At 44.0% G+C, this 23,408-nt stretch overlaps 2 protein-coding genes across 3 annotated transcripts in view; one reads left to right on the top strand and one right to left on the bottom strand.

Annotated features, from left to right (window-relative positions):
- Window positions 1-22,375, top strand: part of LOC137525262 (DNA excision repair protein ERCC-6-like) — a 32,031-nt gene extending 9,656 nt beyond the window's left edge. The window contains exon 2 of the mRNA XM_068246286.1: window positions 15,739-22,375. Coding sequence (XP_068102387.1) covers window positions 15,739-16,594 — 856 coding nt within the window. The 3' untranslated portion in view covers window positions 16,595-22,375. The remainder of the gene's footprint in view (window positions 1-15,738) is intronic.
- Window positions 1-23,408, bottom strand: part of LOC137525263 (7-methylguanosine phosphate-specific 5'-nucleotidase A-like) — a 606,367-nt gene that overhangs the window by 40,011 nt on the left and 542,948 nt on the right. The window lies entirely within an intron of this gene.

Below are 23,408 nucleotides of genomic sequence, written 5' to 3'. Positions count from 1 at the left end.
ACCTGAAGTCTTAGGATATCCCCCAATCGCAGGGAAAGTTGAAGCAGTGAACACTTGATGCAAAGCAGTACATGGGGATGCTTGATGCAGAGCGTGGCAGGAGAGTCAGGTGCGTCAATGTAGGCCACTGTGCCAGACAGCTAAACATATGCAATATGGCAGTCCATAGTTACCATCCTGATGCTGAGGTCCATGGATCCTGCAAGAGTTCAGTAGCTCCAGAGGTGATACCGGGGAGAACTGAGAGCTGTCTGATGGCCTGACATGTTTCGCTGCCTCTCGCGGCTTACACAAAGGCAGACAGCAAAGTGTACAATGTGCACGCCATAACGGCGTATTTAAACACCATTGCACTCGGTGCGTCCCTGTGGCACATTGGTGGACATGGGCGGTGACGCGGGCGGGGCGGGCCTGGGACTCATGCAATGGTGTTTAAATACGCCGTTATGGCGTGCACATTGTACACTTTGCTGTCTGCCTTTGTGTAAGCCGCGAGAGGCAGCGAAACATGTCAGGCCATCAGACGGCTCTCAAGACAAGCTTACAGCTGTACACTGGTGTGGCCAATCCCACCCTTTCCAATATACAAGGAATCTGCATGCCTGTTCCATGTTTGGGAATTGATGCCGCCCTACGCCTATCAATTGCTGTCTGAGATCATATGTGACGCTACTGCTTACCAATCTTGCTGCTTGACAAGCCTTTAGCTGTGCATTTGTGTGACTTACTCCATTCAACATACAAGGAATCTACTGATCTGTTTCACGTTTGGGAGTTGGTGTTGTCATATGCTTTTGACTACTTCAAGATCTATCTTCTTCAAGTGCTATTCCGCATATTGATGTGCTTTTCAGCCTGATCTTGGAGTCCATTTGAGTAATAACACTGTCCTATATGCTTCATTGGTTGGACATCTGGTTTACTAGCCTGCAAAAGTGGGACTCAGTCATAGGGATTTTTTGAGGACTGCAGCCTCATTTTTTCTCTAGATGGGGGTCCGGGGGGATTGAGCTATTTTATTTTAATCTATAATATTTGTGGGTATGGTTGGTTCTTAGTGATATTTTGATACGAAATAAAGTTGTTTGTAATTTCTCATGCACCCAATAGCCAATTCTCATTTTTTCGTTTATACATAAATATTTATTTAATAAGCCTGACTTCTGCTGTACTAAGCCAAAGCTCATAGCCTAGAGAAAGAGACTGCAGTGTAATTTGCATTAAAAGTTCAGTGCCTGATTGTGCCTTGCTACTGTGATTGTAGTGTGTGTGGCGTTCCCGTATTTGGCCTAAAGCGCTAAAGCTGACCCAAATATGAAAGCGCCACACTGCGTGCAGGCCACTCGACAGCAGAGTGGGAATTGTTGAAGTGTCTAGCAGCAGCTAGTGGTGGCAGTGAGAAGTGTCTTGCTGGGTTACAGCCTTGTGTTAGCTTGACTAAGGCAGCGTCCCCTCTCGAGCTGGTCAAACCCCCAGTCGGGAACCGTATCTGCAGGCTGCACAGTCTGGAAAACCACTTACACACTCCCTCACTAAGTGACACATACCGACCAGGGCTTAATGAATTGAGGCATGTTTGTTCGGTAAATTACCAAACTTCTGCCTCATGGGTGGAAACAATTTTTTTTTTGTGAATTTGGAAAAGTGTAAAATACCGCATGATGTATTTTACCGTCCAAAATGCTTTTACCGAACTGCTTATTGTGAATGGAGCCCATTGACTTAAAATGACATGACCCCTGGCCCTTTTTTGGTATAAACAGGGTGCCCATGTTTTTCAACTTCAATACCCTGCCAATTTGATCATAAACACCGCATTTCACAGATATCGACTTCCACAGAAACCATTGGTGTGGCATGCTGGAAATACTTTGGTTGAAAGGCCTCCATAGGTTGTGTAGTGGAAATGGCGTTTGCTTTCGTGGCAACCCTCCTGGTGGGTCTCTGCAGCTTCTCCCTGCCCCACCCCCAAGAGTATGTGTACCCCCTGGGCCCATGGTCACGGTTGCACACTCACCTGTCACGCTGGCTTGCCTTCTCCTGTGTCTGGCTTCTTTCTTATATTGTTACCATCGAGTGTCTGTATCCTGTGATAACACTGTTACTACATGTGGTGGTGTCAAGGGATACAAGTGCTTACTGTAGAAATTCATAAAGACACAGGGAGAGGTGTTGGTGTGACTGGTGAGCCTGCAACACTCACAGGCCCAGTGAGGGACACGTCCTGATTCAGGAGCACTCTCCTTTCTGCAGTGACGCTGAGATGGGCATTTGCTGTACAAGCTGGCAGGAAGAGCAGCTTCAGGGTGTTTAGAAAATCACTTCAAAGAAAACCTGTATTGAAAGAGGGCCCCCGGGGGGGGGGGGGTTACTTGCATCGGGAGGGGGAAGCCTCTAGATTCAATTGAGGCTTCCCACGGAGGCCAAGTCATATTTCCCTTCCTGGCTCCAGCACTGGTGCAGTAACTCTGCTTGGCTTGGGCTCAGGTGGAAATGGCCAATCCCAGTAGGATCTGCTCTAATGCGCAGGAACAAGTTGGGTTCAGTTATTTCCAAGCCGAGCACCGCTACTGCACTGGAGTGGGGGAAAGTAAATATTGCAGGCGCTACTGTGCCACAGCCTGACAGATTATTGGCTGTAGCTCTGGAGGGGCCCAGCAAGACTACCATGGGATGAAGCCTTCATCAGATCTAGAGGCTCTTTTGTGATAGTTTCTTTTGTGATAGTCTCATCCGTCATTGGCTTAGCACTGTAGGTGACGCAGAATGCAGTTCTGTTGCTGGCATAGCTTTGTGAAGCCACACCATGCATATTGGCCGCTTCCAGCATCACCTGACCAAGGATAACGGGTGAGTGGTTTTGTCTCGCACTTTGTATGCCAGAATAACAGGCAGGGAACTGGCATTGTTTACAACAAAATACATATGGCAGCCTCCATGTACCCCACCTTGGGTTCCCTCTCTCTTAAAGTGGACCCAAATTAAAAATATAATTTAGAAAATAGATTTTATTTCTGAAATCCTATAATAGCAGCCTTTTTTCAGCTGCATGATGACAAATATAAAATATTTTATTGGAGGAACCCCTCCCTCCCTTCCTTTCATATTGCCGGGACACAATCCAGCAGACTGGTGGAGGAGATAAAAAAACAAACAAAACACAGGCTGCTACTGATGATGTCAGAGGGGAGGTGATCTCAGCTTGTGTGAGATTTCACATGGACTCCGCCCCTGTGAGGGAGGGTAGCTGATGACAAACACACCCATGATCTAAAACCTCCTAAGCTCAGAAGTAATGGCTGCCACCCTTTATAACCCTAGTTATGAAAAGAGGGTGAAAAGCATGCACTGAAATGCTCATAGGCTTGAAGGAGTGGTTATTTATCTGTGTCAGTGGTGCAACTAAATATATTGAATACAAAAAAGTTTGGTTTGCATCCGCTTTAAGCATGTGTAGACTGCACCTTGTATTCTAAGTAACATATAGTGAAACACTGTGTGTGTGGGGGGGGGGGGGGGAGGAGGAGGAGCCTCTGAGAGGAGTTCTGTGGCTGGTACAACTGCAGTGTTGGTGGGACTATGCATATGGCTGTGCTGCCTAACCCACTGAGCTACTAATCATCCTGCTTTGCTGAACTTGCCATCTGCCCATACATTTGATTATTGAACTGTTAGCCAGCAAGTATCTGATTTGGGTCAATAAGGAAATTGTACCATTGTCTTTGCTATTGCTTTAAAGGATACCTGTAATGACCAGTTTCTTACTACCTGGGGCGTCTTTCTGCCAGCCTCCCTGTGCCATCTCTAAACAAGCCTCTGCCCCCCTGCTGTGGCTAAGTTTCTCGCACATTGATGGCCACTGCACCTATGCGGCCCTGGCTGCGCATGTCCTCGTTTGCGTGTGTCCTCCCCTTCCCCCTTGCTGAGAGCATCTGCTGCAGTATGAGGCTTTCACATACTGCCCCTGCTCAGGACTCTCCCACCAACAGGAGTGCAGATGAGGACAGTCACTGTCAGGACCACACATGCACTGTGGCTTTCTCCCATCGTCCTCCAGGACGGCTGCTGCTGAGACATTGGATGTCTCCTCCCCACCTGGAAACACCTGAAAAACATTCTAAATTAATTGCCTGTGAGTCCATAAAGGAACTCCACCCTCCTTCTATCAGCAGTTTTTTGTTTGTTTCCCATTCACCCACTGGATTCACCTGGATAGGTTCAAGTTTGTTATGTTGTGAATGGTATGGGTTTTGCCTGGGGCGCCCGTATCTTAGATAGAGTAGCTTGCTCTAAATGTCTAAATGTTGGTTGGGGCTGGTAACTGTTTCAGCCTGGTAGGAGAGTTTGGGAGGACGTCCTACCTGTCTCCTATGTCTCAGGCCGGGGGGTCTGATCTGCCGGCATTTCCGCCCAGATTCCGGCGTCTCTGATGTGCGCAGCCGGGAAGGAAGGTGGCCGTGACGAAATCTCGCGTGATGAGACGTCGGGCTAGCCGCATCACTTCCGCTAGCGGCTGATTGGGGCAGACGAGACTTCTGGGCGGCGTCTTGCACCAGGAAGTGCGGCGGGGTAAAAGTCGCGCTTCCCAGCCACGAGGAGACGCCGCGCACGCTGCAATGGAGCAGACGCAGCCCTCCGATAATGCAGCCGGTGATACCCCAGCGGGAGACCCAAGCAAATCGGGTGCTAGCCCAAGGGTATGTAACAAAATGCATACAACCTCTATGAGCCTCTTGCATGTCAGAGCTTATTATTGAGGAATGTTGTTTCTCTCTGTTTTCTTGCAGAAAGCCAAACAGAGGATTAAATGCTGGGTTTGCAATACTAGGCTGCAGGAAGGGGCAACTAAAAATATATGTAGGGATTGCTATGCAGAATCTAAACAGCCGGCTAGTCATACTGCAGAGACTTCACAGGCTACTCAGGCTTTATTAGAATTAATGAAATCTGTAAAGGATGAAATTTCAAACACATTCACTGTATTCGGGTCAGCTTTGGCAGTAGAGCCAAAACAGTCTCAGATGCAGAGTATACTGTCATCTACCTCATCTTCCCATACGGCAGATACAGACAATCAGTCTATTTCTGTAGCACAGAACGTGCCTCGGTACTCCTCAGGCTTCAGTATCCCAGGTCCGGTCAGGTCAACAGGAGCAGGGGCCTCTTTCTCTGCCACGGGTAGCTCATTTTTCCTCAGAGAATTCTGAGGAGGAAGGTGAAGCTGTAGAGAGATTCTGACAGTTCCCTGAAATCTAAGGTGGTAAAATCTGCACGCTATTTATTCTCTGCTGAGGATACAGTGGAAATTTTAAAAGCGGTGTATGATTCAGAACAAATGAAGTCGGACAGTCCAATTACTTCTGTCCGTGATGATATTTATAGAGGGTTGGGGGCCCAACCGACTAAAGTCTTCCCCATACATGACTCAATAAAAGAACTTCTAAAATCTCAATGGAAGGACCTGGAAAAACGATTGTTTGTTCCTAGATCCTTTAAGAGGCGTTTTCCTTTTAAAGAGGATGATGAAACGCCTTGGGTTAAATGTCCCAAGCTGGATGCAGCACTGGCCCAATATTCAAAAAATTCCGATTTATCCTTTGAAGATGTGGGGGCCCTGAAGGATCCCATGGACAGGAAAGCAGAGGTTTTACTTAAACGTGCATGGGATGCAGTTGCTTTTTCTTTTAAGCCTGCAATTGCATCAATTTGTTTGGCCAGAAATCTGGTTAGATGGATTGAGGGACTACAAAGTCACTTAGTGGCAGGCACCCCACATGAGAAAATTTTGGAGTCATTACCGGTCATTTCCAAATCTATGGCATTTTTGGCTGATGCAGCATCAGAAAGTTTATGGTCCTCGGCTAAGGCTGCAATTCCTCAAGGCGGGCAGTTTGGCTAAACGCCTGGGAGGGAGATTCGGCATCAAAGCACAATTTATGTGCAATGGAGTTTCAGGGACAATGATTGTTCGGTAAGGATCTGGATTCTGTACTAGAGAGATCCTCAGACAAGGGAAAGAGATTCCCGGATAAAAGGAAAAAGGTTCTTAAAAGACCTTTTCCAACCAAAAGGAATCCTTAAAGGGGTGAATCTTCTAACAGGGGCTCCTTTCAGTCCAGAAGGTGGACCTATAACTCAGGTAGGGGTAGAGGCTCCTTTTTGTTCAATAGACCCCAACCCCCTCCCTCAAAGCCTGGAAAGTGACCATCAAGGGGTTGGGGGGAGACTAAGTTACTTCTTCCCGGCTTGGGAAAAAATAACGGACAGTCCTTACATTCGGGACCTAATTCGTTCCGGATACAAGATCGAATTCAAATCCCGTTCTTCCCCCAGCCAGCTAGTGACAGGGGTTCCAAAAGATCCGTTAAGGGCGCAAGCGCTAAGAGTCGGTAATTTCACTTTTACAGAAGAATGTAATCGAAAGGGTACCTCTAAGAGATCACTTTCGGGGATTTTACTCGAGGGTTTTTCTGATCCAAAAACCATCGGGAAAATTCCGTATGATACTGAACTTAAAGCCCCTGAACCCTTACATTGTGGAGAAGAGGTTCCGTATGGAAAGCATTACCTCCGTCAGAAATGCGATTTGGCCAGGAGCGTTTCTGGCGACTTTAGACCTGGAGGATGCGTATCTCCACGTTCCGATGTATCAGAAGTTTCTAAGGTTCGCAGTCCGGTTCGGAGAGTCAGTATGTCACTACCAATATCGGGCCCTTCCGTTCGGAATCTCGTCCGCCCCGAGAATATTTACAAAGATAGTGGCGGAGGTGATGTCCTTCCTGCACCTCCACAATGTAAGGGTTCTACCGTATTTAGACGATTTCCTTTTCCTGGCAAACTCAGAATCAGCCTTAAAAAGGGATCTAGATTTTTCAGTCAGGACTTTGACAAAATTAGGATGGATTGTGAGCAGGGAAAAGTCCCAGCTAGATTCGGCCAGAAAACTAGTCTTTTTCTAGGATTACTCTGGGACACAGTCGCAAAGGGTTTACTTACCAGAGGACAAGATGGGGAAAGTAATGCAAAAGGTTCAGACATTCACAGGAGGAACCAGAGTGTCGCTAAGAGACACGTTGTCTCTCCTGGGGCTAATGTCTGCAACGTTTCCGGCGGTGGAATGGGCTCAGGCCCATTCCCGGACGGTTCAGGAATGGTTTCTATCAATTTGGGACAAAAAGCAAGCAACGTTAGACAAATATGCATTCCCCCCAGCCCATGTCCAATTATCTCTACAGTGGTGGAGTTGTCCGGATCACTTGTCTCAGGGGAGACAATGGCTCCAGAAAATCCCCTGCAAAGGTTTACACGGACGCCAGCACTTGGGGGTGGGGGGCCCATTATTTAAATTGCCAGGCGCAGGGAACCTGGGATCAGGAAATGATGAACAGGTCATCCAATTACAGAGAATTGATGGCAGTAAATTTGGGGTTACGTCACCTCCAGGACCATGTGGTAGGGAAGGAGATCCTAGTATATTCAGACAACAGTGTCACGGTATCCTACCTCAATAAGCAGGGAGGAACCAGGGTGAAAGATCTAAGAGATCTCGCGCTGGACATAATGTCGTGGGCAGAGTTGAATATACTCTCTTACAGCGGTACACATTCGGGGGGTCAGGAACAGATGGGCCGATTTTCCTCAGCAGGGGTATGACGATGGAGGCAGAATGGCAGCTCAACCAACAGATATTTCTCGGAATAGTACAGGAATGGGGGTGGCCAATCATCGACCTATTTGCGAATCCACACAATGCAAAGGTGAAGGATTATTGTTCGTTACATCCAACAATGCCGGAAAATCGGTTGGATGCACTAACGGTGGAATGGCCGTCAGGTCTCCTATACGCATTTCCACCCTTCAAACTAATTCCCAGAGTTTTGAGGAAAATAGAAACTTCGGAATGCAGTGTGATATTTATAGGTCCTTGGTGGCCCAAGAGGACCTGGTTTCCTTTTCTCCAACAGCTAGTGGTCAAAGGTCCGTGGCACCTGGGCAGCAGGGCGGACCTCTTAGTTCAGGAAGGAAGGCTCCATCCGGATCCTCACATGTTGAACCTAACAGCCTGGATACTGAAGAGACTATCCTAACAAGGCAGGGGTTTTCAAAAAAGGTGGTAACCACTTTGCTTAATTGTAGAAAGTTAACTACAAGAAAAAAATATGAAAAGATTTGGAAATTGGAAAGAAAAAAATGGGGTCACCTCAAATGACCTTAAATTTATTTTGGAGTTTCTACAAAGTGGTGTAGATATGGGGCTAGCAATTAGTTTATTAAGGGTACATGTATCGGCCCTTTCTGTTTTCCTAAATAGACGGTTTTCTAAAAAATGTTTTTGTTAAAAATTTTCTTACTTCAATTGCTAGATCCCAACCAGTGCCAGGAAAGTTAGTACCTCCCTGGGACTTATCCTTAGTTCTTGATTTCTTAACGTCAGACAAGTTTGAACCTTTGGCACAGACTTCACAGAAATTCCTTACTTTAAAGGTGGCATTTCTAGTCGCTATTACGTCGGCTAGACGAATAAGTGACATCCAATCATTATCTATAAAAGACCCATACATGGTAGTACACCCGGACAAAATAGTTTTTAGACCTGATCCGGCCTATTTACCAAAGGTCTCTACACCTTTTCATAGGTCACAAGAGATAATTCTTCCATCCTTTTCTACAGATCCTAGTAATGATAGGGAATGGAAATGGAGTACCTTAGACGTTAGAAGGGCAATCCTAATATACTTGGAACGCACTAAAGATTGGAGGAGATCTAGCCATTTATTCATCACCTATGCAGGAGCAAGTAGGGGTCTGCAGGCATCTAAGAGTACGATTGCAAGATGGGTTAAAGAACTTATTGCCTTAGCTTACAAGTCTTCTAGCACAGTACCTCCTACAAAAGTAACGGCACACTCGACAAGATCATTAGCAACATCTTGGGCAGAAAGATCAGGGGCAAGCTTAGAGCAGATTTGTAAAGCTGCAACCTGGGCTAATCAAACGACATTTATCAAGCACTACCGAGTCGAGTTGCTGTCGAGCCAGGACCAAACTTTTGGAAGAAAGGTTCTACAAGCCATCATCCCTCCCTAAGGTAAATTCCTCGCTGGTCTCAGCAGCAGCTGTCCTTGAGGACGATGGGAGAAAGCCCCAGCTGCTTACCTGTAGCCGAGTTTCGGCGAGTCCTCCAGGACGGCTGCCTGAGTTCCCACCCCTGTATGTATATGTATATGTAGGTACATGTATATGTATATATATATATATATGGGGAACGTAATATTCATGGGTTCAAAAAAAAAAAAAAAAAGAAAGGAACTGTTAATGAATGGGTACTCGTAATGAACTGCTGATAGGAGGGTGGAGTTCCTTTATGGACTCACAGGCAATTAATTTAGAATGTTTTTCAGGTGTTTCCAGGTGGGGAGGAGACATCCAATGTCTCAGCAGCAGCCGTCCTGGAGGACTCGCCGAAACTCGGCTACAGGTAAGCAGCTGGGGCTATCCACTTGTGATAACTTGGCAGGGACCGAAGGATCGTTCTGAGATGGCACATGGGAGCTGTGGGGGATGGCAGATGCCCCAGGTAAGTGACACTGTTTGTCATTATAGGTTTCCTATAAAGGAGTTGCACAACTTGCAGTGAGTGGGAACCTTGTTTGGCTGCTTTAGGTGACTGAGCGTGTAGGTTTGATGCATGCTGTCAAAGCCGCCAGCGCACTTACAATCTGGTGTTTGAACCTATGGTTTTCAAGTGTCTAACATAAATTGCTCCTCTGTTACAGGGTATCACTACAGCTTGTGTTACTTTAACCAGTTCAGGACCATAGGCTTGCAACCCCCTAGTAACCAGGCTATTTTTACAATTTAGTGCTCTGCAGCTTTATAGGCTTGCTGCAGAGCCGTATCACTTGGCACACAAGTGAATGCGCTCCTTTACGCCCACCAACAGAACTTCATTCTTTTTATTTGTATTTTAGATTTCCAGATTTTTCACTCCCCCCCCCCCCCCCCCCTCCCCCCCCCCATTAGCCTATGACACAGCTGTCCCCAGTACAGCGCTGCAGTAGATCGCAGCGCTGTACAATGTAAGTAGACTGATAGCGGAGGTCTGTCACTCAAGCGGGGATGTGCGCAATCTCCTATAAAACCCACCCCAGGAGTTGATGCCTTTCAGCATTAGGTGGTTTTGGTGCTGCCACCATCCCAATGCCTTAGGTGGTCGGGAAGGGGTTAAAGGGAATGTGAAGTGACAGAAATACAGCAGCTGATCTCTATTCTCTACCATGCAGGTTTGGCTTCTGTGCTGTAGAGATGGCTCGAACCTCCAATTTTAGGTTTGCGAGCTTCTGAAAAAGGTTGTGAACCGCCATAGACTTCACGGTAACGCACTGCAAACAGCTGTTTTTGTCAGGGCTGTGGAGTTCGTCCAAAAATCCTCTGACTCCTCAGTTTAGGATTCCACCGACTCCGACTCCTCGACTCCGACTCCTCTAATTTTGCATATTACAATTTTGTTGATTAAAAGTATGTAACATGAAATTCGTCTCTTAACTGCCAACGCTTAGGAATTTTACAAGACAACTGAAGTGAGAAGGATATGTAGACTACTATATTTATTCCCTTTAGACTAAAACTAGTCCTTGGTAAGAGTACTTGTAAAAGGTACAAACCGGAACAAAGAACATCTATCAGGCCCTAGGCAATGTAAGTGTGGGTACATGTAAGAATGATGTGCAGGTACTCTGCAGGGGAATGAGGAGATTGTAAACAGACAACACCTCTGTGTTCAATGTGCACAGCATTCTCAGTGGATTCCCTGCAGCTCTGTGGGGAGTGCATATGTAGAGTATAGTACTACTGTGTAACAAAGTAAACCTGAGACAGATGAAACTAAAGTTTTATACATACCTGGGGCTTCCTCCAGCCGCCTTCAGGATAATCAGTCCCTCGTTGTCCTCCTCCACCACCTGGATCTTCTGCTATGAGTCCAGGTACTTGAGCTAGTCGGACGTAGTGCGCATGCACACACTCCGCCGCCAGGAGCATACTACACCTGTGCAGCACTATTGCGCAGGTGCAGAATGTTCCTGGCTGTGGGAGCGGCATGCGGCCGGACAGCGCTGACTGGCTGAATTACCAGGACTCATAGCAGAAGGTCCGGGTGGTGGAGGACAGCGAGGGACTGATTAGCCTGAAGGGGGCTGGAGGAAGCCCCAGGTATGTATAAAACTTTAATTTCATCTGTCTCAGGCACCCTTTAATTTGTAGTCACCAAACCAAATTTTAACATATCAAATTATTTGATTTCATCAGCAAAGGGAGTGCATACATTTGCATAAATCAGCATCAATGCAGAATTATTTCCATCTCATTGACCATCTCTATTAGGGACACAGCTACACATCAGGCTTTATTCTTACAGCATAGATGTTGTTTAGTATATATAAGAGATTCCTGTGTACACATCATATATACAGTCACAATCAGATATGTGTATCTGACCTTAAAAATACAGGGACTGCTTTATTGAAGCAGCACAAGTAACTAATTTTGATTGGTTTATTTCATTTTTGTGGACTAAGCACAGCTATTACTGTATATATACATTATTTTTAATGACTATTATCTGAGAAATAGAACATTTTATCATATTTTCTATTTTAATTACAGTTACAAATTCATCAGGAGTCGGTGCATTTTTTCCCGACTCCAGGCACCCAAAATTGCCCGACTCCGACTCCACAGCCCTGGTTTTTGTAGTGACGGCCGTGCTGGACTGGTGCACACATTGGCGAGAGTGCAGGCGATAGCGTTTTTCAAGCCCATATGGTCGCTGGGCTGAGGTAGTGCAGTGATAGAACAGTAGTGACTATCCAGCTGATCGAATTTGGTCTGTCCACAATGAAGCAGCGACCTTATCTTGGGGTGTGCCCCCAACACTTTCATATAGCAGGCGGTCATTGCTTCATTGTGATACGCAAGCTCCTTCACCACGGCAAGGTAACGATCACGAAAGGGAATTGACACATGCACATGCTTTTTGTTTTGCTGTTGCAGTGCAGCCAGAAAAAATAGGCAGACATGTACACCAGAAAAAAATGTGTTTGGTAGTGGCCTTAAAAATTCAGGAATCCACTTGGAGTCCTGGACCCAGTTGGTGGTGGCGGAGAATGCAGTCAAGCGGCCTGCAGGCAGAGATGCTGTGTGGGGACAACTTAGTCTTGGGGCAGGTAGTCACACTGCGTACAGGCAGAGCTGCTATGTGGGGGACTGACTAATGCTTCATACACACTTGAGATAACAGTCTTTGGAAAATGAAAGATCACAGACCAATTTTACCCCATTCCATGTAGTATGAGAGCCATACTCTACACAGTCTATTCTATGGAGCTGCACTCCCTATCAGATAAAATCTTTGCAAGATGCTGCACACAAAGATGCCCGTACACACTCAAAAGATCATTATCTGCAAAAGATCTGTTCCTGCAAAAGATCCATTCCATGCAAAATGCATTATAGTCTATGAGATCTGCAGATCATCATACACACTTGGTTTAACAGACTTCATCTGCATATCTGGCAATCATCTGCAGATCTGAAAATCCACCCTGTTGAATCTGATCTGCAGATGATCTGCAGATGATTGTCTGTTAAACCAAGTGTGTATGATGATCTGCAGATCTCATAGACTATGAATGCATTTTGCAGGAATGGATATTTTGCAGGAACAGATCTTTTGCAGATAATGATCTTTTGAGTGTGTACAGCATCTGTGTGTGCAGCATCTTGCAAAGATTTTATTTGTTGGGGAGTTCAGCTCCATAGAATAGACTATGTAGAGTATGGCTCTCATACTACATGAAGGGTGGTAAGATTGGTCTGTGATCTTGCCTTTTCCAAAGACTTTTATCTCAAGTGTGTATGAAGCATTAGTCTTCGGGCAGGCAGTAGCCTTCTGGGATCCATGCCTCTATTCATTTTGCTAAAGGTACTGAACACTTACCTAGGCGACTTATCATCTTAGTGACAATGCCTCCGCTAAAGGTCCTTTCTTACTGGGTGCTTGAGGCAGGGCAAGACAGAAGTTGGATGGCAAATTGTGACAGCTCTGGCCACCGCTGATCCCCCCTGGGGTGATGGCACTATGGTGGCATCAGCAGCTGACGTTGAAGGGCATGTTGGCTGGCTGTCCATAGGTGGCGATACATGGCGCCGGATACTGCCACCAGCTGTTTCTGACAAGCTTTCAGCAACTAGTCTCCTACTCCTCTCTGACTCCCCCCTCTGAACTGTCCCCTGTTCATCTCCTCTATTGAGAACATGCGTGGGATCTGTATCATCGTCCTCATCACAATAATCCTGCCCAGCTTTGCTTGCCTCAAACTGCACCAACAGCAGGTACTTCATCATCTTCACATGTTACGTCCATAGTGTCGCCGCCTAACTCAGACATATGAGGTGGTGTAAATTGCTTAGCGCCTTCATCTGGTTGTAACAATGGCTGTGAATTGGTTAATTCCCCACCAAATAACTTCTGTGAAGTGTCAAATGCTAGTGGATGTGGTGCTTGTAGTAGTGCTGGTGGCTGTGGAAGATGAAGTGCTCTGTTAGTCAACCATGTCCTGACAATCTTGGGAGTTGATAGGACGTGCCTTCTTCTGAGCACTTTACTTTGGTCGAGGGCCGCACAAAATCACATCAACCCGACCTCGCATAGACCTGCCGGGTGGCCTTCCTCTGGGTCTACCTCTGCCTGTTTTGTCCGTTGTCTATATTGGGGGGGGGGGGGGAGAGAATGAAGTGAAAGGTATGCACTGACTTGACTAATACAATGTGCAGTCACACAGGTGCAGTTAACAGGTATGGACGGAGTGGTATATCGCACTGGGTGCACTCACGTAGGTGGATGCACTGAACACAACAGGTAGGTATATGCAGTGATGGGTATTACAATGTGCACCTGTCACACACAGACAGGTAGCGGACAGGCACAGTGACACTGCGTGCGCTCACGTAGGTGGGTGCACTGTGAACAGGTAGGTAGGAATATGCAGTACTGGGTATTACAATGTGCAGCTGCCTGACACACACAGGTAGTGTGGCAGTGGCGCACACAGTATGAATTATCAAGTCTGTCTATGCAACACACGTGTCAATGGGACACACAGGAAAAAAAATAGATTGGCTCTCCAAAGAGATGTTGTGGGGTGCTATTTTTTTTTTTTTTTTTTTTTTTTTTTTTAGCAATAAGAATCAGTAAGGAGCCTACAAGAGCCTAACTAATCTTTCCCTATGAGTCTGCTCTGTCTGCAGCAGCTGTCCCTTCTCTGTTTAATGCAGGCACACAAGTGAGTATAATGGCTGGCAGTGCCTGCCTTTTATAAGGGTGGGAGTGGCTCCAGGAGGGAGTGTAGCGTGATTGGCTACAATGTGCCTGCTGACTGTGTAGAGGGTCAAAGTTGACCCTAATGGTGCACTATGCGGGTGAACCAAACTTCCAGAAAAGTTCCCGGTTCGCCGCGATCGCGAACCATGGAAGTTCATCGGCGAGCCCTTCAGGCCATCTCTAGTTGAAATTGGGAGAAATGGGAAAAATGTGTGGGGTTTTATCTAGTCACTTTTGTTTTACTTTAAATCGATAATTGCTGTTAAAAGGCATACAATAATTCTTAGCAAGAAGCACCACCCAAAGAGTCCAATTTGTAGTGAAGATAAGTAGAGATCATTTAGAGGTGATGATTAGTGAAAGTTATTGGCAAATGGATAGCAGGCACACTGGAATTTTAAAATTGCTTTGGTCCATTAGGAGAAACGCCTTTTCAGTGGTAAAGTAGTTGAGGTTAGAGCAGGGCATCAGGAGCAACTGTACTTTGTGGGAAGGTTGGGCATGAGTTTTATGGCCCTGGACCATCTTCTGACTGCTACTGGCCATGTTAGTGTCTCCACAGGGAAGTGCTTGTACATGTTCTACTGGGTATGCTTTAACTAAAAGTAGACATGCAACCTCTCCCTTAAAGCGGACCCAAACCAAACATTTTTTTTTTTTAATTAAAAATATTTAGTTGCACCACTCTGACACATTCAAAGATAAATAAACACTCCTTCAAACCTATGATAATTTCAGTGCATGCTTTTCACCCTTCTCTTTTCATAACTAGGGTTATACAGGTGGCAGCCATTAGCAATTCCTCCATTGCCAGACAGCATCTACTCCACCAGTTTGCCAGATTTTTTTTCCCGGCAATTTGAAAGGAAGGGGAGGGGTTCCTCCAATAAATGTAAAATATTTTATATTTGTCATGCAGCTGAAAAGGCTGCTATATATTATAATTTAGAAAATAGATTTTATTTCTGAAATATTGTATTTTTTAATTTGGGTCCACTTTAACCCTTGTAAGCACCAGAGCTTGAGCAATAGTTTGGGGCCCAATGCTGTACAGACACTTCTCTCGTCTATGCTAACAGTGTTCTGCTAATGAGGAGGAGGTACAATGACGACAGTTGGCAGGGGGAGTAGGGCAACAATGCCCTCAGCGTGCAATTTGCCAATCTGATCTCTTGCTGACTCATAGAGGGGATCGGTGCCTGCTGTACACATGTTGATTCACAGGAGAGGCAGCTCCTATCTAACGTACAAGGCATTTCTATGGAATTTTACTATTTGCTAATCTGGTTTAATGATGTATCATGAAGCTTGCCTTGTATGCCTATAGTAATTGTATTTGTGTTTGTTTGTTTTTTCAGTTATGTGGGGAAAGCCAAGGAAGAGGCTAAAAATGGCAAAATCTTGACAGCTATACAATATTTGCAAAGCGCTAACTCCATTAGACCTACGGAGAATCTCAAAGCTCGAATTTCAGACCTTAAAGCATTAAAGCTATCAAACCTCCCCAACAATGGTCTGCTGCTCCCTGAAACGTTGTTTAAAAGATTGTACGACTACCAAAAGGAAGGGGTGGCATTTTTATACAGTTTGTACCGAGATGGAAAAAAAGGAGGAATTCTGGCCGATGATATGGGGCTTGGCAAAACCATCCAAGTAATTGCTTTTCTCTCTGGTGTGATTGCTTCAAAACAAATCAAAACAGTGCTTTTGATTATGCCAACCACGCTAGTTAGCAATTGGGAGAAGGAGATTGAAAAGTGGACTCCAGACACGCAGTACAAAATTTTCCATGAGGCTGAGAGAAGACTAACTAAAGACCTAAAGAAAATACAGAAAGAAGGTGGCATAATTATATCTACATACAAAATGATACTAAATAACTGGCAGCAAGTGTCTTCCTATAATGGCGCAAAGTTTATACGGGATTATTTTATTTTGGATGAAGCACACGAAATAAAAAATCCAACTTCCAAAACGGCACAAGCCTGTGCTGCTATTTTTGCAAAAAATCGAGTCCTTCTCACTGGTACGTCCAAAACAACTTGCAAGAGTTGTGGGCTTTATGACTTTGCCTGCCAAGGAACCCTGCTTGGAACTGCAAAGACCTTTAAAATGGAGTATGCAGGACTTCCGGTTCCGGCGCCTGGATGTGAAGACAGGGAGAGTGGAGCTCCGCTGAACAAGCTCAGTCTCTCACTGTTACATGCCAGCTAAAGCACCCGCAGAAGCACTAACGGCAGAGGAGAGATCCAGGACGCCACTCGGGCACTTATCCGACAGATGGATAAATATCTAACGCGCTCCGAGCGGAGAAAGAACGCAGGCAGCCCGAACTCCAAGATGGCCGCCGCCACTACAGCATGCAGAGAATCACGCGCTCCGAGACACAAACAAGACGGAGGAGACAGCGAGACTCACAGCGTCCGTGACTGGGACAGTGAGGCAGAGGAGACCCGCAGTGAGTACGAGGGGGAACTAGGCAGTCCAGAGTTGGACAAACTAGCTACAGCAGTAGTAGCCAAACTGACCCCCGAGCTGCAAAGCATGATACATTCTGCCATGACGCAGTCACTTAAGGTCCATAGAGAGCTGCAGATGCAAGCTAGCCAAATAAAGCAGGCAGAGCAAAGAATCTCAAATGTGGAGGATGATAACCAATCGCATAACACTAAAATCCGTAAGTTGGAAAAGGAAAATGCAGAAATGCATGAAAAGTTACAAGACCTAGAGAATCGCTCACGGAGGAGCAATATCAGAGTAGTGGGACTTCCAGAGTCATATGAACTATCCACCCTATTGCATGGTTGAACTTCCCAAACTTCTGGGAATCGACCAACCGTATAAAGTAGAAAGAGCACACAGAGTGGGCCCACCCAAAGATTAAAAAAAAAAGCAAATTGCCCAGGATGGTCATGATTAAATATCTAGACTACTCAGAGAAAGATCACATAATGAGGCTGTACAGGCAGCGTAAAGAACCGCTGATCTACCAAGATGTCACACTAAGACTTTTTAATGACCACTCATTAGAAATTTCACAACAACGCCAAAAATGTAATAATGCATGCACACAGTGCATAACTAAAAAGCTGAAGTTTGCCTTAATGTTCCCTGCAATCCTCAGAATAACAGATAACAAAGGTCAGCAGCATATTTTCAAGAGCCATGCGGATGCTGAAACTTTTCTAGAAAAACAAACCAGTTCACCTGCTCACAGCCCGCGAAATAGCACAGGGGGAGCTGAAGACAATGACTGAAAAAAAAAAAAAAAAAAGTCACTACAAAATATAACACGGGTGCTGCACAAAAAAAATAAATGGATGACTATAACAAGCAGGAAAAGATTCTTAATGTTTAAATATATGCAAGACTGAGCTTTGTTTAAGGGAAGTTAGAGGAGAGTTATGTCCTTCACCAGGGAAGAAGTGAAGTCAGGTTATAGAGTCGTGTATACTTACCTTGCACGAATGTTTGTATTTTGTGTTTTATATTTACAGAAAAAGTTTATACAGCAAGGTTGGGGGTTTGTGGGGATTTTTGTTCGGGGGCAAAGGGAGGGATTGATTGTCTGCTGTTCCAATACTATACATCAGTGTTTCTCAACATTTTATTGGTATGTACCCCTTTTAAAACCCTGTACTGACCAAGTACCCCTTAGCATAGTAAACATTATCACAAGTACCCCTTGATAAATATATATTGAAAGCTAGTACATGATAATTGGTTCTAAACTATTTCCAAGCCTTTACTATTGCTTTTAAATAGCTAAAACACTAATTTGGTGTTTAAAAATGATTTATCATTTTCTACAACTCTAAATTTGTTATTCTTGGTTAAGTATATGAAGCCCGAGTACCCCCTGGAACCATCAGAAGTACCCCCTGGGGTACGCGTACCACACGTTGAGAACCTAGGCTATAAATCATCAAAAGGAGATTAAGAATACCATAATAAACAAGCTGGTCGTTCATCAACTATGACATTCAGAGTCATCTCGTGGAATGTGAAAGGCTTGCGGGCAAAAGAAAAGAGATCGCAAGTTCTCAGACATCTTAAAAAATTAAAAGCAGACGTGGCTGTACTTCAAGAGACTCCTATGTCAGCTGCTAGCGCTAAACTCTTAAAAAAATGGTGGGTAGGAGGAGTTTACTGCTCGGAGACGGTAGAAAGAAAAGCAGGCACAATAACTTTAATACATAAAAAGCTACTACACAGAGTTGCCGACATAGAGTGTGGTGTTGATGGACGACTAGTTAGGATAAGGCTTCAACAAAATACAGATGTGATAGACATATTTAATATATATGCACCAACGGATGATAACTTGACCTTCTTGCAATCTCTTAGTAATAAGATAAACTGTTCAAATGCCACACATAAGATAGTAGGGGGAGATTACAACGCTGTATTAGACTTAATCGAGGACAGGACAGCTAAAGTCACCATAAGTAAGGGATATAGAAAAAAAGCAAAACAATTCTCGACTTTTCAAGAAAATCTAAAATTGACACATGGAGAATGCTACATCCATACGACCGCCAATTTACATTTTATTCCCAACCCCATGATATGTGGTCCAGATTAGATTATATGTTAACTACCGAATCCCTGTCATCCAGAATAATAGCCAGTGATATACAAGATTTGGTAATCTCTGATCACGCACCAATTACCATGGACGTGACAGATAGTTCAGAGAGGGTCAGACATTATATGGCGTTTCCCGACTCAGTTTTATGAGGACGAGGAATTCAGAGCATCTATGAAGCAATGGTGGGAGGAATATATTCAAGATAATACAGCCCACACAAATTCACCCTTCCTGCTTTGGGAGGCGTCGAAACCAGTAATGAGGGGGAAAATCATAGCATACGTGGCTTACAAAAAAAAACAGGCACAGGCAGAATATTTAAAAGCGGTAGAAAAAACCAGACAGGCAGGAAAACATCAGCTTAATCCCACAGAAAAAAATAGACAGCAATGGGTCAAATCTAAAGCAGATACTGACAGGTGGTATAAAGCAAAAGAAAAAATACGTGCATCCTATATATCCTTACAATATCATAAATACGGGAATAAAATGGGGAAACTTTTGACCAGACTGGCCATGGGCTCCAGAGATCACACTAATATACAAACACTAAAAGACAAGCGAGGTAGTCTACAACATGATCCTAAAATTATAAATAAAATATTCCATGATTTCTATTCAGATTTGTACACAGAGTCAACTAATCAGCTAGATCTCAGCAAAATTCCAGACATACTTCAAAAAGCAAAACTCCCAAAATTGACACAGGAAGACACAGATAATCTAAATGGTCAAATAACTATAGAAGAAATACAAGGAACAATAAAAAATCTACATAACAATAAATCACCTGGCCCTGACGGACTCAGTGCAGAATACTACAAAATCCTACAAATTGAAGTAGCACCTCACTTGCAAAAAGTCTTAAATACAATCTTGCAGACAGGGAAAATGCCACACACCACCAATACTGCATATATAAAAGTTCTACCAAAACAAGGCAAGGACCCAGTACTACCTGCGTCATATCGCCCTATCTCCCTAATAAACCAAGACCTGAAAATCTTAACAAAATCATGGCAGAAAGACTAGCAAACATATTACCCAAGTTGATAGGAAAACACCAGTCAGGATTTGTCAAATGTCGTTCAGCTGTGGCAAATATAAGAAAAGTACTAAAGGTTTTAAATTATGCCAAACTGTACCCCAAGACATCCTCGGAATATGCAGTGCTATTTTTAGATGCTGAAAAGGCATTTGACAATGTGAACTGGTTAAGAGCAGTGCTAGAGCAGATGGGCTTTTCAAACTCGTTCATGTCATTAATCAAAGCTCTTCATTTAGCCCCCACGGCACAATTATATACCCCAGGCTTCTTATCCTCAAGAATAATGCTACAGAAAGGAACTAGACAGGGCTGCCCTTTATCTCCTCTTTTATTTAACATAGCTCTGGAGCCCATGGCCAAAATATTAGAATCTAGAATACAGGGTATCACAATTGGGTCATCCACAATTGTGCAGACAATGTTCGCAGATGACATACTACTATTCATGTCCAAACCACAGTCTCAATTAACAGAGGTATTCCAGATAATAGATGAGGTAGGAAATATAAGTGGATTTAAAGTTAACAGATCCAAAAGTGAACTACTCCTACTCAATCACAAACCAGATATAGCTAGGACCTTTAGAAATGCAGGAATCAAAATATCCAACAAAGTAAAATACCTTGGGATTCAAATATCTAGGACTCCCAGCTCGGTGTACGATCTAAACTATCCCCCACTGATCCACAAAATTATCCAACAACTCAAAAATTGGGAACAGCTACCTATAAATTTAATGGGAAGGACAGCCCTTGTGAAATCCATAACCTTTGGCAAGTTGCTATACCCCTTACAGACAATACCATTACTCCTCAAACATCGAGACGTTAAAAAAATCGAAGCTGCTATATCCAGGTTCCTATGGGCGGGAAAAAAACACAAGATAGCCCTTCATAAATTAATGATGCCAAAAAATTGGGCAGGAGTAGGCCTACCCAACATCAGGAATTACAATCTGGCCTGCTTATTTAGACACGCCAGAGACTGGATATGTGGAAATAGTTCCTTTTCGAACACCGAGCTGGAAGAAGCATTCAGAGCCATGGTCGCTACCAGCAATACTACATACCCCCTACCCCAAATTGCCACAGAAGGTTAAATATAGCATAGTACTGAGGGATACATGGGCAGTGTGGAAAGAAATAAGAAAACGTTTTCGTTTACCTTATCAAATCTCCAAATACGCACCTCTTTGGGGACATCCGGGTTTCCAGGCTAGCATGTCTCACGAAGGATTCGGAATATGGGCTGACAAGGATATCAGACAATTGGGACACCTCTTTAACCTAGCTAAAGGAAAATGGAAAACTTTTGGGGAGCTAAGGTCAGAATTCAATTTACCTAAGCATCACTTCTTATATTACGCACAAGTAAATCACATGCTACAGCGCTGGTGAAAGATCTGTCAAGGGAACAGAAACCAAACAGTTTTGACACCTTTATATCTCCAGGACCAAACAGACTCCCCCTGTCGACAATACAAGCAACACTGCTAAAACAACAAGAGCAACATGCAGTAAGCAACCTAAAAGCCTGGTACAAAGACATCCCAGACCCAGAATTGCCAGCACAAATCATAGAAGGAAATAATACATTTCGACAGATAATAAGTAATGAAAACTGGAAAGATTCTCATTTCAGATGAATTCATAGGGCAAAGTATGCTTTCAACATCGGGTATAAAACTCCTCCTTCCAACTATTCACCATGCTGTCCAAAGTGCCAACTACCTCAAGCTTCTCTCATTCACTGTATGTGGGAATGTAAATCCATTCGATCATTCTGGAACCAGGTCCAGAAATACATCAAACAAATCTGCAACAGAGAAATAGAAATCACACCACAACTATATCTTTTCCACTATGAATCTGAAATACAAAAGCCAACAGAGGCAACAAAGACGAATGCAAAACAGAAAACGTCTCTGCTAGGACACTTCATTCTTGCAGCAAGTAAAAAAGCAATATATAACAAGTGGATCTACCCCAGCAACCCATCTGTATGGGACGTAGAACAAGAACTCATACATCTATTCAATCTGGATAGATAAGGCGCGATGACACACAAGGGAAAACTAACAAAAACTCTCTTTAAAAAATGGACAAAATTCATTGAACATACCTACTCCAAGGAGGAGATACAAGCCATAGTCACACCTTTTAAGTACACAGAATGGTATGCTACAATGGACTTATTGGGGAAGTTGGGCAAGCTGAAGGTGTTCTAGAGGGTCTACTAATGCTGTATTATAATTTAAAGTTAACAAGAGGTCTCTTTTATCTACTTACTTAGAGAACGAGAGTTATTGACAAAAGAATAGGCCTAAATATAAACAAAATACTTTAAAATTGGAACAGCAGACAACAGAGGGGGGGGGGGGGGGGGAGAAAGGGAGAGGGGAGGATAAGCTGGGTTAAAATAAGTAAAAGTTTGGAGGTATAGAGAAACCATGATTAACAATGCTGAATAGTAACTAAATTGTATTACAGGGCCCCGTTGTGAGGTTTGGATACCTGTTGGCCCAATAATAATATGATATGGCATGTAGTCTTTATTGTATTTTGTAAAGAACCACCTCTAAATAAAACATGTTTTAAAAAATAAAAAAAAAATAGAGTATGCAAAGCCAATTACAAGGGCTAGAGAGAGACGCAACACAAGATGGAAAAACACTTGGGCTAAAGCTTTCCGAGAATTTGCTGAAAATGATACAACCTTATTTCCTAAGGAGAACAAAAGACTTGCAGAACAAAACCTCATCAGAAGGGAAGCTCATGCCCTCTCACCAGAAAAAAATGACTTTATATTGTGGGTGTATCTATCACCAGTTCAAGAAGTGGCATACAAAAACTTTATATCTCTGGATGACAGTAAACCATTGCTAAGGCTGCGGACCAAAATGTGTCCTCTAGCTCTACCTCCATACCAACCCGGCTGGCCTGCAGTTCACATCGCATCATGACCCAATCGCCATAGAATTTCTCGATCTCATTTTATACACAGACCAACAACCTATCAAAACTAAAACCTTCTTTAAACCCGTCGACGCCAATAATTACATTCATTACCATAGCTACCACCATCGCCCCTGGACTAAGAGCACCCCTTACAGCCAGTACAAGAGAATTTTTATCATTTTTAATCTGGTCCTCTCTTTTTATTGCACTTGCATATCGTTTTTTTATACCTCCGTTTGTGTGTGTGTGTGTGTGTGTGTGTGTGTGTGTGTATTGTTGGTTGTGTATATACATGTGTGTGGTTGGTTATATCTACATGTGTGGTTGGTTTTTCATGTATATGGTTGTTTTTTTTTATATACGTGTGTGTGTGTGTGTGTGTGTGTGTGTGTGTGTGTGTGTGTATTGTTGGTTGTGTATATACATGTGTGT

This window comes from Hyperolius riggenbachi, chromosome 7, assembly GCF_040937935.1.
Source record: "Hyperolius riggenbachi isolate aHypRig1 chromosome 7, aHypRig1.pri, whole genome shotgun sequence".
NCBI classification, from domain to species: domain Eukaryota; kingdom Metazoa; phylum Chordata; class Amphibia; order Anura; family Hyperoliidae; genus Hyperolius; species Hyperolius riggenbachi.
The sequence above is the reverse complement of the archived record's forward strand: the minus strand, read 5'-3'. Positions and strand labels throughout refer to the sequence as shown.